Source organism: Somniosus microcephalus, chromosome 19 (assembly GCF_052327205.1).
Source record: "Somniosus microcephalus isolate GS21.2 chromosome 19, FLI_Smic_1.0, whole genome shotgun sequence".
NCBI classification, from domain to species: Eukaryota; Metazoa; Chordata; class Chondrichthyes; order Squaliformes; family Somniosidae; genus Somniosus; species Somniosus microcephalus.
The window spans coordinates 65493942-65512879 of record NC_141005.1 but is presented as its reverse complement, the minus strand read 5'-3'; the positions used below and the strand labels follow the sequence as shown (position 1 = coordinate 65512879).

The 18938-nt window shown below is 43.9% G+C and overlaps 1 protein-coding gene across 1 annotated transcript; it reads right to left on the bottom strand.

Moving 5' to 3' along the window:
* Positions 1-7657: 7657 nt before the first annotated feature.
* LOC147104552 (immunoglobulin lambda-1 light chain-like) lies at positions 7658-11894 on the bottom strand. The gene is made up of 3 exons (XM_085961948.1): positions 11784-11894; positions 11302-11643; positions 7658-8215 (listed from the first exon to the last, which is right to left on the bottom strand). The coding sequence occupies exons 1-3, from the start codon at positions 11830-11832 to the stop codon at positions 7893-7895; spliced, it is 714 nt and encodes a 237-aa protein (XP_085818074.1). The 5' UTR covers positions 11833-11894; the 3' UTR covers positions 7658-7892.
* Between the last annotated feature and the right edge of the window lie 7044 nt (positions 11895-18938).

Sequence of the window (18938 nt, the reverse complement as noted above, 5' to 3'; positions counted from 1 at the left end):
ATGAAGCAGCCACAAGAGGAGCTGCAGAGATACAATAAAAGACACAGGACTTCGGCACCCATGAAATGACACAGGGTTTCGAGAGATGTTATCGCTGCGGCAGATCCACCCATGACCAGGGGGACTGCTGGTTCAGGGACAAAGCGTGCAGGCAATGCGGAAAGATTGGACACATTGCACGGGTATGCCGATCTGGACAAAAAAAATCCATGGACAGGAAAAAAAAATCAATAAAGAAAAGTACAGAAAGGTACAAATGATGACGGACAGTAGCTCCGAAGACCAGAAGAGCGATAGCGACTCTGGAAACAAGAGACTAAGCTGTTTCAAATTACATAATGTAATTGCCAAAGAAGATTACCAGACCATTTGGGTTACCCTCACGATAGCAGGGTCCCCAGTTAAAATGGAGCTAGATACAGGATCAGCTCTGACCATCATAAATCGACGGGATTACGAGCGGCTATTTCTGCACATACCTTTAAAAGACACATCCATTATCTTGAAAACATATACGGGGCAGAAAGTATACCCCAAAGGAAGAATAAGGGTGCCTGTTGTATACAACGGCAAGGAAATACAGAAGTTGTATTTATACGTTCTACAAGATGGTGCTCCACCGCTGTTGGGACATGAATGGATCAGGAAGATACGTTTAGACTGGCACTCCATTCAGGCACTGATGGTGACCAGTAAAAAAAAAATGATGATGACGTCATACCTGAATGATTAAAAGACATCTTGGCCAACGCCAAGGAAGTGTTTCAAGAGAAACTAGGAACCTTGAAAGGCATCACCACCTCAATAAAAGTGGAAGATGCGGCAATTCCCAAGTTTTTTAAGGCAAGGCCAGTGCCATACGCAATTTGTCCAGCAGTCGAGGCAGAGCTGGAGAATTTGGAAAAGGCAGGCGTATTATCCAAGATAGATTGGAGCGAGTGGGCGACACCCATCGTCCCGGTCATGAAGAAAATGTTGAATAATGATAAATCTGAAGAACAGAGAAAAATTCGCACCTGTGGAGACTTCAAGGTGACTGTAAACCCGGTCCTTCACATGGTACAGTATCCTCTTCCGAGGATAGGAGATATTTTCACCTCACTATCCGGAGGGAAACGTTTCACCAAAATTGACTTGGCACAGGCACATCTGCAGATGGAGGTTGAAGAGGCCTCTAGAAAGTATCTCACGATAAATACACACAAAGGCCTGTACCAGTACAATCGACTGGTTTTTGGAGTAGCATCCGCTCCAGCTATCTGGCAAAGAGCTATGGAGCAAGTCCTCCAAGGGATTCCGGGGACTCAATGCTACCTGGACGACATCCTTGTAACAGGAGAAAACGACAACGAGCACCTTGCCAATTTGGAGCAGGTGCTCACTAGGCTGAGCGAACGGGGTCTACGAGCAAATCGCCCCAATTGCGAATTTTTCCAGACACAAATATCATATTGTGGCCACATAATTAATAAGGAAGGGTTGCATAAGTCACCTGAAAAAACTGAAGCGGTCATAAAAGCCCCAGCACCTGAAAATGTTTCACAATTAAGGTCGTTCCTGGGATTGATAAATTACTATCATAAATTTTTACCGAACTTATCAACTCTTCTGCACCCTCTTAATGAACTGCTACAAACAGGAGTAATTTGGAAATGGAGCGAAGACTGTAAACGTGCCTTCCATAAATGCAAAGACTTAATCATGTCCAAGGAAGTTTTGGCTCATTACAACCCATCACTGCCAATCAGACTGGCATGCGATGCATCCCCTTATGGTGTAGGAGTGGTATTATCGCATAGATTCCCTGATGGCTCAGAACGGCCGATAGCTTTTGCGTCACGCTCATTGAACTCAGCTGAGCGTAACTATGCCCAAATCGACAGGGAAGCACTCAGCCTGGTATGGGGAGTGAAGAAATTCAACCATTACCTACACGGACAAAAATTTACCTTGTTGACTGACCATCAACCCCTCATCTCCATATTCAACCCTGAAAAGGGTGTTCCCATTATGACAGTGCAAAGGCTACAGAGGTGGTCCCTTTTTCTAGGGGCACACCAATATGACATAGAATACAAAGGATCAAAACAGCATGGGAATGCTGACGGTTTATCACGCCTACCGTTGCCAATGGTAGAAGAGACACCTACAGTAGACCCAGTGGAGATGTTCCACTCTACCATAGTCGAATGTCTACCAGTAACTAATTCTGCCATTGAAAGGGAAACGAGAAATGACCCGACTCTCTCACGAGTCTACGATTTAACAGTGAAGGGATGGCCAGCACATGGTGAACCACTGTTGCCAGCATTCTCGCAAAGAAGAGAACAGCTGTCAGTGGCCGAGGAAACTTGATGTGTGGATCCAGAGTGGTGATTCCACCCAAACTCCAGGATAAAGTGCTAAAGGAGCTTCACGAGGGGCATCTGGGTGGAGTGAAAATGAAGAAACTAGCCAGGGCGTTTGTATGGTGGCCAGGTATCGTTGGAGACATCGAAGAAATGACCAAGAGCTGCCTAGGATGCCAGAAGGTCCAAAACGCTCCACCACAAGCCCCTCTATATCCATTGGAGTGGCCCTCATCTCCATGGCAAAGGGTACACATCGACTTTGCTGGTCCATTTAAGGACTCAATGTTCATAATCGCGGTTGATGCACACTCGAAGTGGCTGGACGTAATAAAGATGTCCTCCACCACCACGGAAAAAACCATCACAGTATTAAGGACCATATTTGCCAGGAATGGGCTGCCTGAGCAGATCTGTTCTGATAATGGACAGCAATTTGTGTCCGAAGAATTCAGGAAGTTCTTAAAAAACAATGGTGTTAAGCACTACACGTCCACCCCATACCATCCCGCCACCAATGGATTGGCTGAAAGATTTGTCCAGACCTTCAAGAAGGCCATAAAGGCCATGGGTAATGAAGACATAAAACTTCAGCATAAGGTAGATAACTTCTTGTTTACATACAGGAATGCAACACATATGGTTACAAACCAAACTCCCGCCATGATGTTCTTCAATAGAAGCCTAAGATGCCCGCTGGATTTGATCAAGCCAAACATCAGAAGGGACGTGGAGAACCGGCAATTTCAAGGCATGAATGAAAGGCCAAGTAGAACCTTCCAGATAGGTCAACAAGTTTTGGCCCGGGACTACCGTACCGAGAAATCGCAGCCTGGAACTATTTGCACACGACTAGGACCGCTGATGTATACTGTGGACATTGGAGAAAGCATAATAAGGCGCCATGCTGAGCAGATCATAGAGTCATCCGAAAAGGGACAACCTACACCACAACTCTATACACCTAATGATGAAGCAGAGATACCCATAGTATCTACCTCCGATCCAGTGATACTGGAACCAGATGAACCCGACACTGGCATTCAAGCTGAATCGACCTTGCCAAAAGAACCTACTACACCACCAAAAACTACTACACCACCGAGGCATTATCCGGACCGTGTCAGGAAGCCTCCAGAGAGACTGACTTATAATTGATTAACTGCAGCTATGTGTAGATTATTGTTCTTGTAACATGTAATTAATGATTACTTAAAATATTATGTACTGGTTGGCTAAAAGGGGAGGAATTGTAGTGTATGTGCCTTTAAGAGCCCCCTGTGTACTGTAATGCCGGTAATGGCCACTCGGGCTATATAAGCCTGTATATTGTGTTGTATCAGTTAGTTCACCTCCAGACTTTGTTCAGTAAACACCTATGAAACCAACTCCTGCCTTCAGTGTCTCTATTACACACGGATACAACAAGTGGATGTGGTGTATTTGGACTTTCAGAAGGCTTTCAATAAGGTCCCGCATAAGAGATTAGCTTGCAAAGCTAAATAATAATAATAATAATAATCAACTTTATTGTCATTGTTAGCGCACAAGTGCAGTACAACGAAATGTATGCTTGCGGCTCCCGAGAGTGTACATTTTGATTAAGACATTTAACATACATTTGGCTTGTAACGTAAGCATAAACATAATAAAGTGCATTGGCAGATGTGCAGGCTTTAGAGTTTATTTGCAGAGTTCAATAGGATGACAGCCCTGGGAAAGAAGCTGTTCCTAAATCTGGTCGTTTGGGTGCGAATGCAGCTGTAGCGTCTCCCAGATGGCAGGGGGGGTGAACAAACTGTGGCTGGGGTGGGTAGGGTGTTTGATGATGGCCAGTGACCTCCGTAAACAGCGTTTCTGGTAGATGTTCCCAATGGTCGGGGGATTGGGGGTAAGATAGAGAACTGGTTGACAGACAGGAAGCAAAGAGTTGGAATAAATGGCTCTTTTTCCAAGTGGCAGGCATTGACCAGTTGGGTACTGCAGGGATTGGTCCTAGGACCCCAGTTATTCACATTTTTTATTAATGATCTAGACAAGGGAACTAGATGTAATATCTCCAAATTTGCAGACAACACAAAGTTGAGTGGGCGTGTGTGCTGTGAGGAGGATGCAGAGAAGCTCCAGTATGATTTGGACAGGTTGGGTGATTGGGCAGATGCATGGCAGATGCAGCATAATGTGGATAAATGCGAGGTTCTCCACTTTGGTGGCAAATACAGGAAGGCAGGTTATTATCTGAAGGGCAATAGATTGGGAAAAGGGGAAGTGCAACGAGAGCTAGGTGTCCTTGTGCACCAGCCGCTGAAGGTAAGCATGCAGGTGCAGCAGGCAGTTAAGAAGGCAAATGGTTTGTTGGGCTTCATAGCGAGAGGATTCGAGTACAGGAGCAAGGATGTCTTGCTGCAGTTGTACGGGGCCTTGGTGAGACCACTCCTTGAGTATTGTGTGCAGTTTTGGTCGCCTTATCTGAGGACGTAAGTTCTTGCCATGGAGGGAATGCAGCGAAGATTCACCAGACTGATACCTGGGATGGCAGGAATGACGTATGAGGAGAGATTGGGTCGATTGGGCATGTATTCCCTAGAGTTTAGAAGAATGAGAGGTGATCTGTTTGAAACTTATAAAATTCTAACAGGACTAGACAGACTAGATGCAGGAAGGATATTCCCGATGGTCGGGGAGTCCAGAACCAGGGGTCACAGTCTAAGGATAAGGGTAAACCATTTAGGACTGAGATGAGGAGGAATTTCTTCACCTAGAGAGTGGTGAACCTGTGGAATTCTCTACCACAGAAGGCGTTTGAAGCCAATTCATTAATTATATTCAAGAAGGAGTTGGATATATTTCTTAAGGCTAAAGGGATCAAGGGATATGGGGAGAAAGCAGGGACAGGGTACTGAATTTGGATGATCAGCCATGATCTCATTAAATGGCGGAACAGGCTCGAGGGGCCGAATGGCCTACTTCTGCTCCTATCTTCTATGTTTCTATGTTACACGGTAAGTTAGTGCTGGGCTAAAAATCTTAAGCCCCCAGCAGTAATTTTACCTGGTAGCGCTTCGTCCATTTTCAGCGGCGTTAGCCTTAGTTTCCAGCAACAACGGCAACTCTCGTGGCGTCCATGAATTCCCCCCGCGACCCCGAAATGTCTTTCACATTGCTGTGTGTGCGACTTAAAGGTGGTGCAACATTGTCACCTACTGGTGCAGTAGCATATGACACACAGGGATGTTGTGACAGCAGCCTTAGAGCTGATTGGTTCGAAGCAATTCTCCTGCAGTTGCTTTGAAATTGTATGTCAAATGTATAAGTATCAGTGAGCTTTAATGCGAGTGGGCATTTAAGTTTACAATCTATCTGGTGAGGTGTATGCTAATACCTACCCAATGGATATTCTACCTCTGAGTATATAAACGTATCACTTGCATGTACTATTCAGTGTGTTTTCATTAATTAACAGGCATCTGTCAGGTAAACCATTGCCTGATAGTTTCTCGGACCTGTTTATCAAATAAAGGATAGGAAACAGGAGCTAGAGTAATAATCCTGACGTGATATCAAGACCACCAGAGAGGTATATTGGGAATTACCTGTGGGCTAATCCCACTCCAATTTAAGTTGTGCGGTAGTTTGGTGGAAACATGGGCGATGAAATTGGTCTTTTGGAAGGGAGTAAAACAGGCCAGTGAATCGGTAGCCAATTTCAGCATTGTGTAAAAACGGCTGTAACAACAGAAAATGCAGGAAACACTCAGCAGGTCAGGCAGGGAGGAGGTATGAGGTAAATTAATAGACAGTCCGATAATCAATATATCAGAAATCGCAACGAATGACTTAACTATGTTTAAATTATTGTATAAAAGGTGTTAGGATTGAAGCTATCCTGTAAGACGCAAGCTTTTAACTAGTGGGAAAATATCCCAGTCTTTGCAGTTAAATCCTTTCCTTAAAGCTGTTTTGATGTAGGTTTAATCTTCTGGTTCGATAAGATATTTTGAAATACAGAAATGAAACGTTAGTGCAATTATACTTTAAGGAATGAAACCTCGGTATAATTTTTATGGCTGGGTCCTACACCTTCGTGGTATTGTGCATGGCTAGCATGCCTCATTACTTTGATTACAATTTTCAGATAAACACTCAATTCAGTGTCTTGGTCTATGTACTGATCCCGAGGGAAAACCACTTGACACATCCAGCCAATCCGAGAACTAACCTTTATCCCTACTCTCCGTTCCCAGCCTCCGAACGAATTACCAACCCATTCCTTCAAATTAATTATTCATTTGATCTTATGTTTATGCCTTCCTGTTCAAGGCTCACCCACAGTGGAAACAGTTTCTCCATGTCCCCACTATCGCACCCACTCATATTTTAAAGCCCTCTATCAAATCTCATCAGTCTTCTCATTTCCAGGGAAAAGAGTTGAACCTTTACATTTTTCCTGATTGTGGCATCCTCCCATTTTTGTAACAAACTTGTACATATTTTCTGCACTGTCTCCAGTCTTTCATTACCATTTTTGTAGAATGGAGACCAGAACTGAACACAGTTCTATATAAATCTAGCACTAACCCCCTGCTTTTGTATTCTATTTCCCTAGAAATGAGCCAGCACTTTGTTTGGAACCTTTATGGCCTGAGCAACTTGTGTTTCTCCTTTTAGCGATTTTAGTATTTATAGTCCTAAATCCGGCTGAACAACGAAGACTATTTACTAAAGGGATACTGTACCGAGTGTGTGATTAGTGTGAAGCTCAATTTATAAAGTGCGACTCTTATCTGAGCTGGTTTCAGTCAAGGGCCTGACAGATTTTGTAGTTATGACGCTTTGACTTGCTGCTAATAGCACCTGTTTTAATACAAACATTCTTGACCAAAGGTTAAAGTCCTTGGATAGTTTAGTAAAAAAAATCAGGAATTGCAGAGACTGCACCGCTGTAGTTCCGGGGTATCCAAAGTGGAGGCGGTCAGAGGTTTTCGCTGAATTTGTGCAACCAGATAATTTAGAAGAACTTACACAACGTGCTTTGAAGTCTGGTCATAAAAACAGACATATGGTTCAGCTCCTTCCCCACACGGGCACGATTCAGCCAGGTCTATTTTTAAAACTATGTTGTAAGATTATTTTCACGAAATTTTGAATTAAAATTATACACCGTGCACCTAATCTCACTGATTTCACTGACTCTACATAAAATGTGCAGAATGTCACAAAGAATAAAACCTCACTATTTTGTCACATTTAGAACGTTGCTATGAATTGCTTCAGGGGTAGCGAACAGGAAAGAATAACAGCACCTGAGATAATGGAAGAGTCATTTTATTACACTGCGGTATTTGTAAAGTTACACTGATAATTTGATCAGCTCAGGGTGAGCACATTGTAAAATACAGACAGCGGAATGCAGCGGACAAACTGCACATCTGTTGTGCTTTGAAATGTTCCACCTAAATTCAAACATGTAATAGCTGATTACGGAAAGTTATTTTAAAGAAACTTTACTAATCGTATAATAGATCAATACATAAGATTCTTGAATCAGATACAGCTGGATCTGGCGATGCTTGTTTGAAGCGGGTTTGCCTGAGTCTCGTGTTTAACCACACAGGTGTAAAGCTCGTGTGAGTTCCAATCTGAGCCTGGCAGAGTCAGATAACTGCTCACACTGAACGTGTTGTCCGTTTCCTGCTGGATCCGACTGGTCTCAACACCATTCCCTCTGACACTGCCATCTACAGTCCACTCAATCTCCACAACGCCCGGGTTAAAGCCGTTCACCAAACACACCAGGGTCGCCTTGTTCTTTGCTGCGATTTGATCCGATGAAGGCGGAAGGACGGTCACCGAGGGAGCCCGCGGATCTGAAAAGAAGAAACAAATGAAAGAAGATCCATTCTTAATTGACATAAAAGTCGCAATCAATGTTTTACTTTCTTCAATTCTTTTAAAATTCCGCCTCTCTCTACAAAGCTAAGAGGAAATTAATACAACGGAACCTCATTAGTGTCAATTGTACAACGACTGGGGTCCAAAGTTTTCGAAAGTATAGAACCTGAGAAGATGTTACTACGTTTCCTACATGGAAAGGAGCACATGACAATTCTTAAAAGGAAATTTAATCTAAAGGAAATAATTGGGTCAGAAAATAACAGAAACATGAAAATAATACTGGACACAGTATTATATTGAAATGTACTGGTCTGACGCAATCTGTCACAGACAGTGTCCCAGGAGCTGAGAATTTAAAAGAAATATAAAAAGCATTGAATCCGAATTAGGGATTATTATTGGAACCATTGCTGACAGCAAAGATGCTGTAATATGTAACTCAAAACACTGGATTCTAATCAATTTACTGTTAACCTCGATTGTTTCTTCTGTCTCCAGTTTTACTCTTCTATTGACGGAAGTGGTAAATATTGGACTAATATTTGGATTTCTGTACAATCACTGCCGCGGCCGCTCTGCTCGGCTCCGCGTTTCCACAAGGTTTCCCGCCCCGTCCGACGGTGATTATATTGTGTAAACCTTCAGAAGACTGTTCTATCAGATTCGAATTACGCTCCTTGGAGACATCTCTGGGGTCAGAGTGTCACAAATGGTACGTTTTCATTAAAGAGAAAGAGTGTCCAACAAACAACGTCTGGTATTGTAAACAATTGTATCTACATTGTATAATTATATCCCAGCAATAACCTCAATATGCAAATAATGAAGACAAAAATGTTCTGCGCAATATTTATCCCTCAACTAACATCGCTAAAACATTGCTGTTTGTGGGACCTTGCTGTGCGCAAATAGGCTGCCGCGTTTCTGACATTACAAGGGTGACTACTTCAAAAGTACTTAATTGGCTGTGAAGTAACTTGCGATGCCCCAAGGTTTCAATGCAAGTTCATTCTTTCGTATAATTAAATAGAATTATTCCCATGATAGCAACAATAAAATATAATCCAGTGTAAGAATGTTGAAGCCGGATTATCACAATCTCCTCTCTCTTTAAATGACCGTTCGCAATGACCATTGGCTACAAGCATCAACTGCCAATGACAAACCCTCGGTAAAATGGTTTTTGTAACGCAAAGCACCGAAGATATGGCTAAATCCTTATTTCTTTTCAATACTAGAATTTGAGACTGGGCCGCTACAATTGGTTCTGGTATTGAGGTGAGGTGCCAGCTATATCGGCGCGTCTCACCAATACCAGGTTTACCCGGGTCGGTTTCACAATCTATTGCTGTTCTGAGAGGTGCGCACTGGAGCCTACAACTTCGCCTTTCTTTCTTTACATTATCATTTGGACGCTGAAATGCGAGTAGCCTGAAAATTCCGTCAACTCCTATTGTCACAGTTGGTTTGATCTCCCTGAAGCACCCGGAGTTTAGCTGAACATTCTGATACTGAAATATCTGGAGTCCCGTGTGATTACTGAGCGGGATTTCATATACGTTTATATTATTGTCTAAACGCAAGAGTTTTACAATGAACTCTCTTTACCTTGGTATTAATACCAGAGATGTATTCGTAAAGGAACAACTGCTAATAATATGGAGCATTTTTCTATTTCATATATCACGTTAGCCCATTTCATCCTGATGTAGCCGAATAGCCAAGTTAAAATAGCGATAGAGTATCCGCATTTTCTGTAAGTTTACTCCTCTCACTGATCCTGACCACAGCACCAGCAGCAAAGCGCAATTGAGTGAGGAGAAACGCAGGTGCGAAAATCTGAAAAGCTATTCCCAGACATTCGCACACAATTGATCGGACAGGAAGATAATAAGCCCGTGACTTGTAAATCATTGGTGTTTGTTACTGTGTTATGGAGAAAATCGATCAGTGTTGATGTTTATCACTCGCTGAATTTAGGGCAACAGTCTGATTAGTGTAGTCATGGGGGATTAATGCGAAATATAGGACGGAGGATCTTGTACTGAACGGTTTTCACTGAGTTTGGGGAAGAGTGGGAGTGAGTTACAGCAAGTCGCCACACTATCATTCCGCAGTCTCAATCCAAGAATGGTGATAAATCGCGGCAGTGCTTTGAGTGGAATAAAACCGGTACTGTGCGCACATTTTGAATTTGTGTTTTTGGTATTTTGAGCTATAAGGGCCGCGTGTAAGCCAATCAGAAAGACTATGTGGGATTGATAGAATTATAGAATTATGGAGCACAGAATAAGGCCGATCTCGCCCTTTGAAAGACATGTCCACTTAGTCCATTTCCCATATATTTGTTCTTCCTTTTTCAAATGTTTATCCACTTCCCATTTAAGCGCCACTATGGTTCTGCTCGCCCGACTCTTACAGAAGGACACTGCAGTCCTACCAGTCCCTTGGCTAAAGAAAATTTCCTAACCTGTTCCTTGGTTCTTCTAGCAATGACGTTCAATTTATGTCCTCAGGCTACCGACTGAACGATGAGTGAAAATAGTTTTTACCCATTTTCCCCTAACAGAATGGTTCATAATTTTGAACATGTCCGTCAGATCACAGCGTTAGCTTATAGTGAAACCAGCGTCCTTCGTGTCTCCCGTAACTAATACCTCGCAGTACTGATATCAACTTAATAAATTGCTCCCTGCACCCTGTCCAAGGCCTGAACACTCTCCATAAAATCGAGCGTCCTTTGTTCCTGGCTATCTCTTAAATAACACTGGACGCTGATTCACAAGCACTGTATGAATATACTTTACGAGCAATAATCTTGATTTACACCAATTCAATCTACCAAGCCAATGATTTAAAATTATTTTTTGGTATTTCGTCAGTAATGCTGCAAATGATGAGCGCATTGGCAACCGAATAAGAAAAATATATTTGGCCACGAGTGACTCGGACACTGATATTTTTAGATGCTTTGAATTTCGACTAAATAAAATCAAACACAAATCGAAAACTTGTAGTTGACAAATCCCAAGTTGCAAACTGCGAATAATTTACTTACTGCTCAGATTCAGCTTGGTCCCTCTCCCGAAGGTAACTGTTCCGCTTTTCGCCACAGCACAGTAATAATCGGCGGCGTCCTCGGACTGCACGTTGGCGATGGTTAAATGCATCTTGTTACTCGATGAGTCAACGGACCCGGTAAATCGATCTGGAATTCCCGAAGCAGTACCAGAGCTCTCGTACCAAACAAACACAGGGGCACTGCGGGGTTTCTGCCAGTACCAGCTCGTGTAGTAGCTGCCGATGCTGCCTCCGGACAGGGTACAGGTGATCGTGACAGTTTCCCCCGGGGAGGTTGAGATGGACGCGGGCTGAGTCAGGACAGGATCCGCGTTTGTACCTGGTGAAATAACAAGTTATTGATCAGTTGCACTCTGTGCAATGGTGAATATTGCTTGTATTTCAGGTCCGCTCAATTCAAGCAAAAAAATCAGGGCAATGTAAACTGTCGCGGTACTGAAGGTTAACGCCTGTACTTACTGTGGAGACAGAACATCAGTGTGGCGAGAACATGAACCGATTCAATCATGGTGAAGGTTCTGGTGAAGGTCACAAGGAAAATAGCTTCTGACACGAATGTGGTTCTGGCTCTTTCTCACACTCTCCTTAAGAAGTTTCAAACATCGCAACGTCATTGAATATTAATTATGCATGCAAATCCCCATCCACGTCAAATCGGGCTATAGGATCCCGTCCTGCCTTGATACTTGCATGCCGGGCATTTTAGAAAAAGAGAGACAAAGGGTCAAAGAGGTAGAAGACAACAGGAGAATGGTTGAATACAGCAAAATAAAAGGTGCGGCGAGACAAGGAGGGGCGACCAGATGAGCCCAGACGTAGGTTTTAGAAACCTGAACATTATAATAGAGAGGGAAAGCTGAGGGCGGTAAACGGTTTAATAGCGATGGAGTCCATGGGAAAAACGAATTGGATAATCAGAGTATGAGTGAGATTTGATTTGTAAAAAACGATTGGTTTATGAGTTTGAGCACTGTGCGTAATGGCACCAGGGATAGATAGATAGATAGATAGATTATATATTGAAGGTGAGTCAAGGATGGAGAAACACAGAGGAACCTTTTTCTTCTATCCTGCCCTGGAATGTGAGTGAGGTATCAAAACTTCTCCGGGAGCAGCATTCAAGTCTTGGGATGGACGAAGGTTGAATGAGAGAAATGTAACAGTTGTTTATTACACTTGTGATTGACATGGAAAATTGCAAGCTGAAATCCCGCTGTGCCATGTTATTGTAGGAAACGTTGTAAAAAATTCCATCATTTCCTATTTTAAAAGAAATTTCAAAGAAATACTTTGAATGTTGGTACCTAATAACTTACCGCCCGACTTCACTCCAGGTGTCTTTGAAGAACTGAATGAAATAAAATTTTCATTGTCTAGCCGAAGGTCACAGAAAAGAGCAAGACGTAACGAATCAATCACTGCGCTGAGAAGACTGACGATCGTGGGTGCATTTAGCGTCCCATAAGTACATAGAATCTTAGAATGATACAGCGCAGAAGGAGGGCATTCAGCCCATCGTGCCTATGACTCCTCTGATATGGAGCTATTCAATTAGACCCACTGACCTGCTCTTTCCCCATTGCCATACATATTTCCCACCTTCAAGTGTTTATCAAATTCCCTTTTGAAAGTTATTATTGAATCGTCTTCCAACAACCTTTCAGATAGTGCATTACAGATCATATCAACTCGCTACATATTTCCCACCATCAAGTGTTTATCTAAATCCCATTTGAATGTTATTATTGAATCTTCTTCCACTACCCTTTCAGATAGTGCATTACAGATCATAACAACTCGCTGCATATTTCCCCCCCCTCATGTCACCTCTGGTTCTTTTGCCAAATTACCTTAAATCTGTGTCCTCTGATTACCGACCCTTCTGCCACTGGAAACAATTTCTCCTTATTTACTCGATCAAACTCCTTCAAGGACACACCTTTCCAATCTCACCGTACCCTTCTCTCTGAGGAAAACAGCCTCAGATTCACTAATCTTCCCTTGTAACTGAAGTCTTTCATCCTTGGTGGCATTCTGGTAAACCCCATCTGCACCCTCTAAGGCCTTGACATCGACCTTAGTGAATACTGCTCAGAATTGGACACAATACTCCTGCTCAGGCCTAACCAATGTTTTATATATGTTTAGCATAACTTCCTTGTTTTGTACTCTGTACCTCTATTTATTCAGGCACTACCTTTATCAACCCTCTCCATTAATTCACCAAAGAACTCAGTCGAGTTAGTCACACAGGATATGCCTTTAACAAATCCGTGCTGTCTATCAGGATCCCGTATACATTTTCAACAGTTTTCTCGTTTTGTCCTGCCAGCTTCGAAGACATTTATACGTACACTCCAGGTCTCTATGTCCCTGCACCCTTTTAATATGTATAATTTATTTTATATTGCCTCTCGTCGTTCTTGCTACCGAAATCAGTTCTCACATCACTGTGTTAAGTTACAACTGCCAGGTGTCTGTCCATTTCAGCAGTCTGTGTATGCCCTCATGGCGTCTGTTGCTATCCTCCTCACTGTTTACTACATTTACAAGTTTCGTATCACCTGCAAACTTTGAAATTATGCCCTGTATACCCAATCCAAAGCCATTAATAAATATCAAAAAGAACAGTGGTCCCAACTATGACCCCTGTAAGGACACCGCTGTGCACTTCTACCCGGTCTGAAAACAACTGCTCACCACTACTCCCTGCTTTCTGTCCCTGAGCCAATTATATATCCATGCAGCCACTGCCCCTTTAATCCAATAGGCATCAATTTCGCTAACAGGTCTATTATGTGGTGCTATGTCAAACGACTTTTGAAAGTCCAGCTAAACAATATCAACCACACTACCCTCATCAACCCTCTCCGTTACTGCTTTAAGGAACTCAATCAAGCTAGGTAAACACGATTTGCCTTTAACAAAGGAAGATGGTTGTGGTTGAGGCAGATTAATCATCTCGGCCCCAGTACATCACTGCAGGAGTTCCTCAGGGCAGTTTTCTAGGCCCAACCATCAGCTGCTTCAACAAAGACCTTCCCTCCAACATAAGTTCAGAAGTGGAGATGTTCGCTGATGATTGCACAGTGTTCAGTTTCATTTACAACTCCTCAGATAATGAAGCAGTCCATGTATGCATGCAGCAAGACCTGAACAACAATCAGGCTTGGGCTGATAAATGGCAAGTATAATATGCGCCACACAAGTGCCAGACAATAACTATCTGCAACAAGCGAGAATCTAACCACCACCCCATGACATTCAACGTCTTACCATCGTAGAATCCCCCACCAACAACATCGTGGGGGTTACCATTGACCAGAAACTTAACTGGACCAGACACATAAATATTGTGGCAACAAGAGTGGGTCAGAGGCATGGTATTCTATGCCGAGTGTCTCACCTCCTGACTCCTCAAACCCTTTCCACCAGCTACAAGGCACAATTCAGGAGAGTTATGGAATGCCCTCCACTTGCCTGGATGATTGCAGCTCCAACAACACTCAAGAAGCTCGACGCCATCCAGGACAAAGCAGCCCTTTGATTAGCGCCCCATCCACCACCTTAAACATTCACTCCCTCCACCCCCGCCGCAACGTGGCTGCAGTGTGTACCATCTACAAGATGCACTGCAGCAACTCACCAAGGCTTTTTCGACAGCACCTCCGAAACCCACGACCTCTACCACCTATAAGGACAAGGGCAGTAGATGCATGGGAACACTGTCAGCTGCAAGTTCCCCTCCTAGTTACACAGGAATTGCAGGAACATACTGTGCTTATGTAAGAGGCAGGAAAGATAAAATGTTGCAAATGGGAATGACAAAATCATACAGCATGAAAAATGGGGGCAGGGTTGAAATTGTTGAACTCAATGTTGAGTCCAGAAGGCTGTAAAGTGTTTAATCGAAAGATGAGGTGCTGTTCCTCGAGCTTATATTGAGCTTCATTGGAACAATATAATAGGCCGAGGCCAGAGAGATCAGATTGGGAGTGGAGCGGTGAATTAAAGTGACAGGCGACCGGAAGCTCAGGGTCACCCTTACGGACTGAATGGAGGTGTTCCACAAAGCGGTCGCCCAAGCTGCGTTTGGTCTCCCCAATGTAGAGGAGACCGCATCATGAGCCGCGAATACAGTACACTAAATTTCAAGACGTACAAGTAAATCGCTATTTCACCTGGAAGGGGTGTTTGAGGCCCTGGACAGTGGGAAGGGAGGAGGTAAAAGGGCATGTGCTGCATCACCTGTGCTTGTACAGGAAGGTGCCAAGTGAAGGGGAAGGGCTGATAGGGGTGATTGAAGAGTGGACCAGGCTGTTGCGGAGGGAGTAGTCCCTTCGGAATGCTGTGAGTGGAGGTGAGGGGAAGATGCATTTGGTGATGGAATCACGTTGGAGGTGGTGGAAATGGCGGAGGATGATCCGTTGAATGTGGAGGCTGGCGGGGTGAAAGGTGAGGACAAGGGGAACCCTATCGTGGTTCTGGGAGGGAGGGGAAGGGGCGAGAGCAGAAGTGCAGGAAATGGAACGGACACGGTCAAGGGTCATGTCAACCACAGTAGAGGGGAATCCTTGGTTGAGGAAAAAGGAAGACATGTCAGGAGCACTGGTATGGAAGGTGGCATCGTCAGAACAGACGTGGCGGAGATGGAGAAACTAGGAGAATGGAATAGAGACCTTACAGGAAGTCGGGTGGGAGGAAGTGTAGTCCAGGTAGCTGTGGGAGTCAGTGGGCTTGTAGTGGATGTTTGTCGAAAGGCGATCACCAGAAATGGAGACGGAGAAGTCAAGGAAGGGAAGAGAAGAGTCAGAGATGGACCATGTGGAGATGAGGGAAGGGTGGAAATTGGAAGTAAATTGAATGAACTTATCTATTTCAGGGCATGAGCAGGAAACGGCACCAATACAGTCATCGATGTACCGGAAAAAGAGGTGAGTGAGGGGATCTGAGTAGGCCTGGAACAACGAATGTTCCACATACCCCATGAAAAGGCGGGCATAGGAAAATTGTTGCACCCGCTCATGGTCTGCAAAGTACAAGGCAGTGTTTAATACAATAGGTGGACAGGTTGGTATGTTTAAAGGGTTTTATGTTGTGGTTTATATAGAGCGCTACAGTAAATGGGCAAATGTAGACGACCAAGGGTTATATTGGGCGTGATGTGGCAGAAGGCTTAGACGCTCTGATGTGAAATAATGAAAAATAGCTTAATATAGATTTTGGTACTAAAATCGTTCTATTATGGATTCATTCTGTATGATGTGTAAACACATGGTTTAGATTATGTTGTTAGGATTTTGCTGGCCAAACCTACGCAACATGAAGTGTTAGTTGAAGACAATTTGGGAAGCCTCAAAGGGGTTTATGTAAATCATAATGGGTAATTTGGAGACAAAAGTGTTGTTTAAGTTGTTATTATTTTGATAAGACTGTGATATAGTTAACTGGAGAATGTTCTTATTTTTACTTATAAGAAATGAAAGGCTAAAAATTCGAGGACATTACGCCACCCGTTACCGTCAAAATATCGGGAAAAGAGGGTAGCCGCCGCTCTTTCACCAGCTGGTGGCAGGTCCCGTGGCATCCAACATTTTCCTAGGCCCGGCAGCGCTGCCGGTAAGAGGCGTCGCCCTGCAAAGTAGAATGGGGGAGTGGTGACGTCAGTCAACATGCAACGCTGACTTAACGTCACTACGGCGAACTTGGACCTTTGTGCTGAGTTCTGTGCTAGGACCTGAGTTCGTCAGGTAAAGCCAATGTGCAAGCGGACTCACAGAGGCGCTGTCAGCATCTCTTAAACGGACACACACATTTAGCAGGTAAGTTTGCATTTAAGCTTTTGGATTGGGATTTTTTGATTTCACTGCAGTAGTGGCTTGCTGGAATAGATGTTAAAACATTTTTAAGCGTGCAGGGAGTGCTGCTGCACTTCAATGGCAAAGGAAGGCCTCTGAGAAGACAGATAAAGCTGCAAATACTGAGCAGGTCAGTCAACATCCGCGGAGAGACAAACATAGTTCACGTCTCAGGTCAAGATGCTGCCTGACCTGCTGAGCGTTTTTCAGAATTTTATGCCGTCATTTCAGATTTACAGCCTGTGCTTGTAGAGAGAAAATGATGATGCAGAAGATGAAGAAACAAAAGGGGAAGACGCTGAAGAGGAGTAAACAGAAGAGGAGAAAGCAGAAGACGAGGAAGCAGAAGGAAGGATGCAACCCAGACAGCCACTTTCTGGCCATGATGTCCGGGATGGATTCATCCGTTTGCACAACCCCTACTCCCCTTTCAACAATAGTCCCACACCTCACCTTCCCTCTGTTACTGACCTTCAAAGTGGCCTTTTGGCTATGATGCTGATATAAAAGCCACCGCAAAGCAAACTTATCAATCTAAATTTATACATCTATCCATCCAATATGACGTCAAGAAATCAACTCATCACATTTATGCATTCTCTTTGTGACTGTCTTGTGTGTGCCCTTTCCTATCTTACTGATGTCACGCAGTGCTACCCCACTGGCTGCAGCATGGCTGGGAGAAGGCTGCTGACTTTCACTGGGGGACACTGCAAATGGCCTTGTTGGTCGCTCTTGAGGAGCTGGTGGTTGAGAGTGTCTAATCGAGCTATGGTGTTTCTTCAACTTCTTCTGTTTCACTCACCTCTCCCTCTTCTTGGCGAACCACTGGCTGGGTAGGCCGCATTTCTTGGGTGTATGAAATGAGGAAGGCACAAAAATAGAGTTGTGGTGAGGCTATGGTGGGAAAACAAGAGGTGCATGTCAGAAGGAGGATAACGTATGAGGATATAAGGATCTTGTATTCTTTCTGCCCTGCCACTAGCCAAGTGCTCAGCCAGGCCCGTGCCAAGAATGGCCAGCACCATCTCCTCCAAGGGCGTGAGATGAAGCTAGGAATGTGAGGTGTGCCTCATGTTTGGTACAGATTGTTGGTTGGTGAGTGATTGGGGGATTGGGGGCAGAAGAGTTGTGCATTGAGAATCATGTGAGACTCTTGGTGGAGTTGGCAGGAGATGGCTTTTGAAGTTGAATTTGACCACTGCTCTTAGGTCATGAAGATACTTTGGACCATGGAGCCAGGTTGTGTGGGCGAAACTGCTGGCAGTGATAGCATCGGTGCTCTGGTCCCACGTCGTTCTTTCTGGACAGCCTCCTGGCCTCTGTCGGTAGAGAACATAAGAACATAAGAAATAGGAGCTGGAGTAGGTCGTTTGGCCCTTCGAGTCTACTCTGCCATTAAATAAGCGCATGGCTGATCTTCCACCTCAACTCCAACTTCCTGCTCTATCCCCATAACTCTTAATTCCCATTAGTTCCCAAGAAAATATAGACCTCTGTCTTGAATATAATTAACGACTGAGCATCCACAGCTCTCTGGGGTAGAGAATTCCAAAGATTCACAACACTCTGATTGAAGACATTTCTCTTCATCTGCGTCCTAAATGGCCGACCCATTATTCTGAGACTGTGCCCCCATGTTCTAGATTCCACAGCCAGGGGAAACATTTTCTCAGCATTAACCCTGTCAAGTTCCTTAAGAATTTTACATGTTTCAATTAGATCACCTCCAATTCTTCTAAACTCTGGGGAATAT

Excerpts from the sequence above, each read along its gene's own strand:
- LOC147104552 (XM_085961948.1), bottom strand. The coding sequence starts at position 11,832 with ATGATTGAATCGGTTCATGTTCTCGCCACACTGATGTTCTGTCTCCAC. Across the intron at positions 11,644-11,783 it reads ACTGATGTTCTGTCTCCACA|GTACAAACGCGGATCCTGTC; the intron begins GTAAGTACAGGC and ends TTATTTCACCAG. Across the intron at positions 8,216-11,301 it reads GACCAAGCTGAATCTGAGCA|ATCCGCGGGCTCCCTCGGTG; the intron begins GTAAGTAAATTA and ends TCTTCTTTTCAG.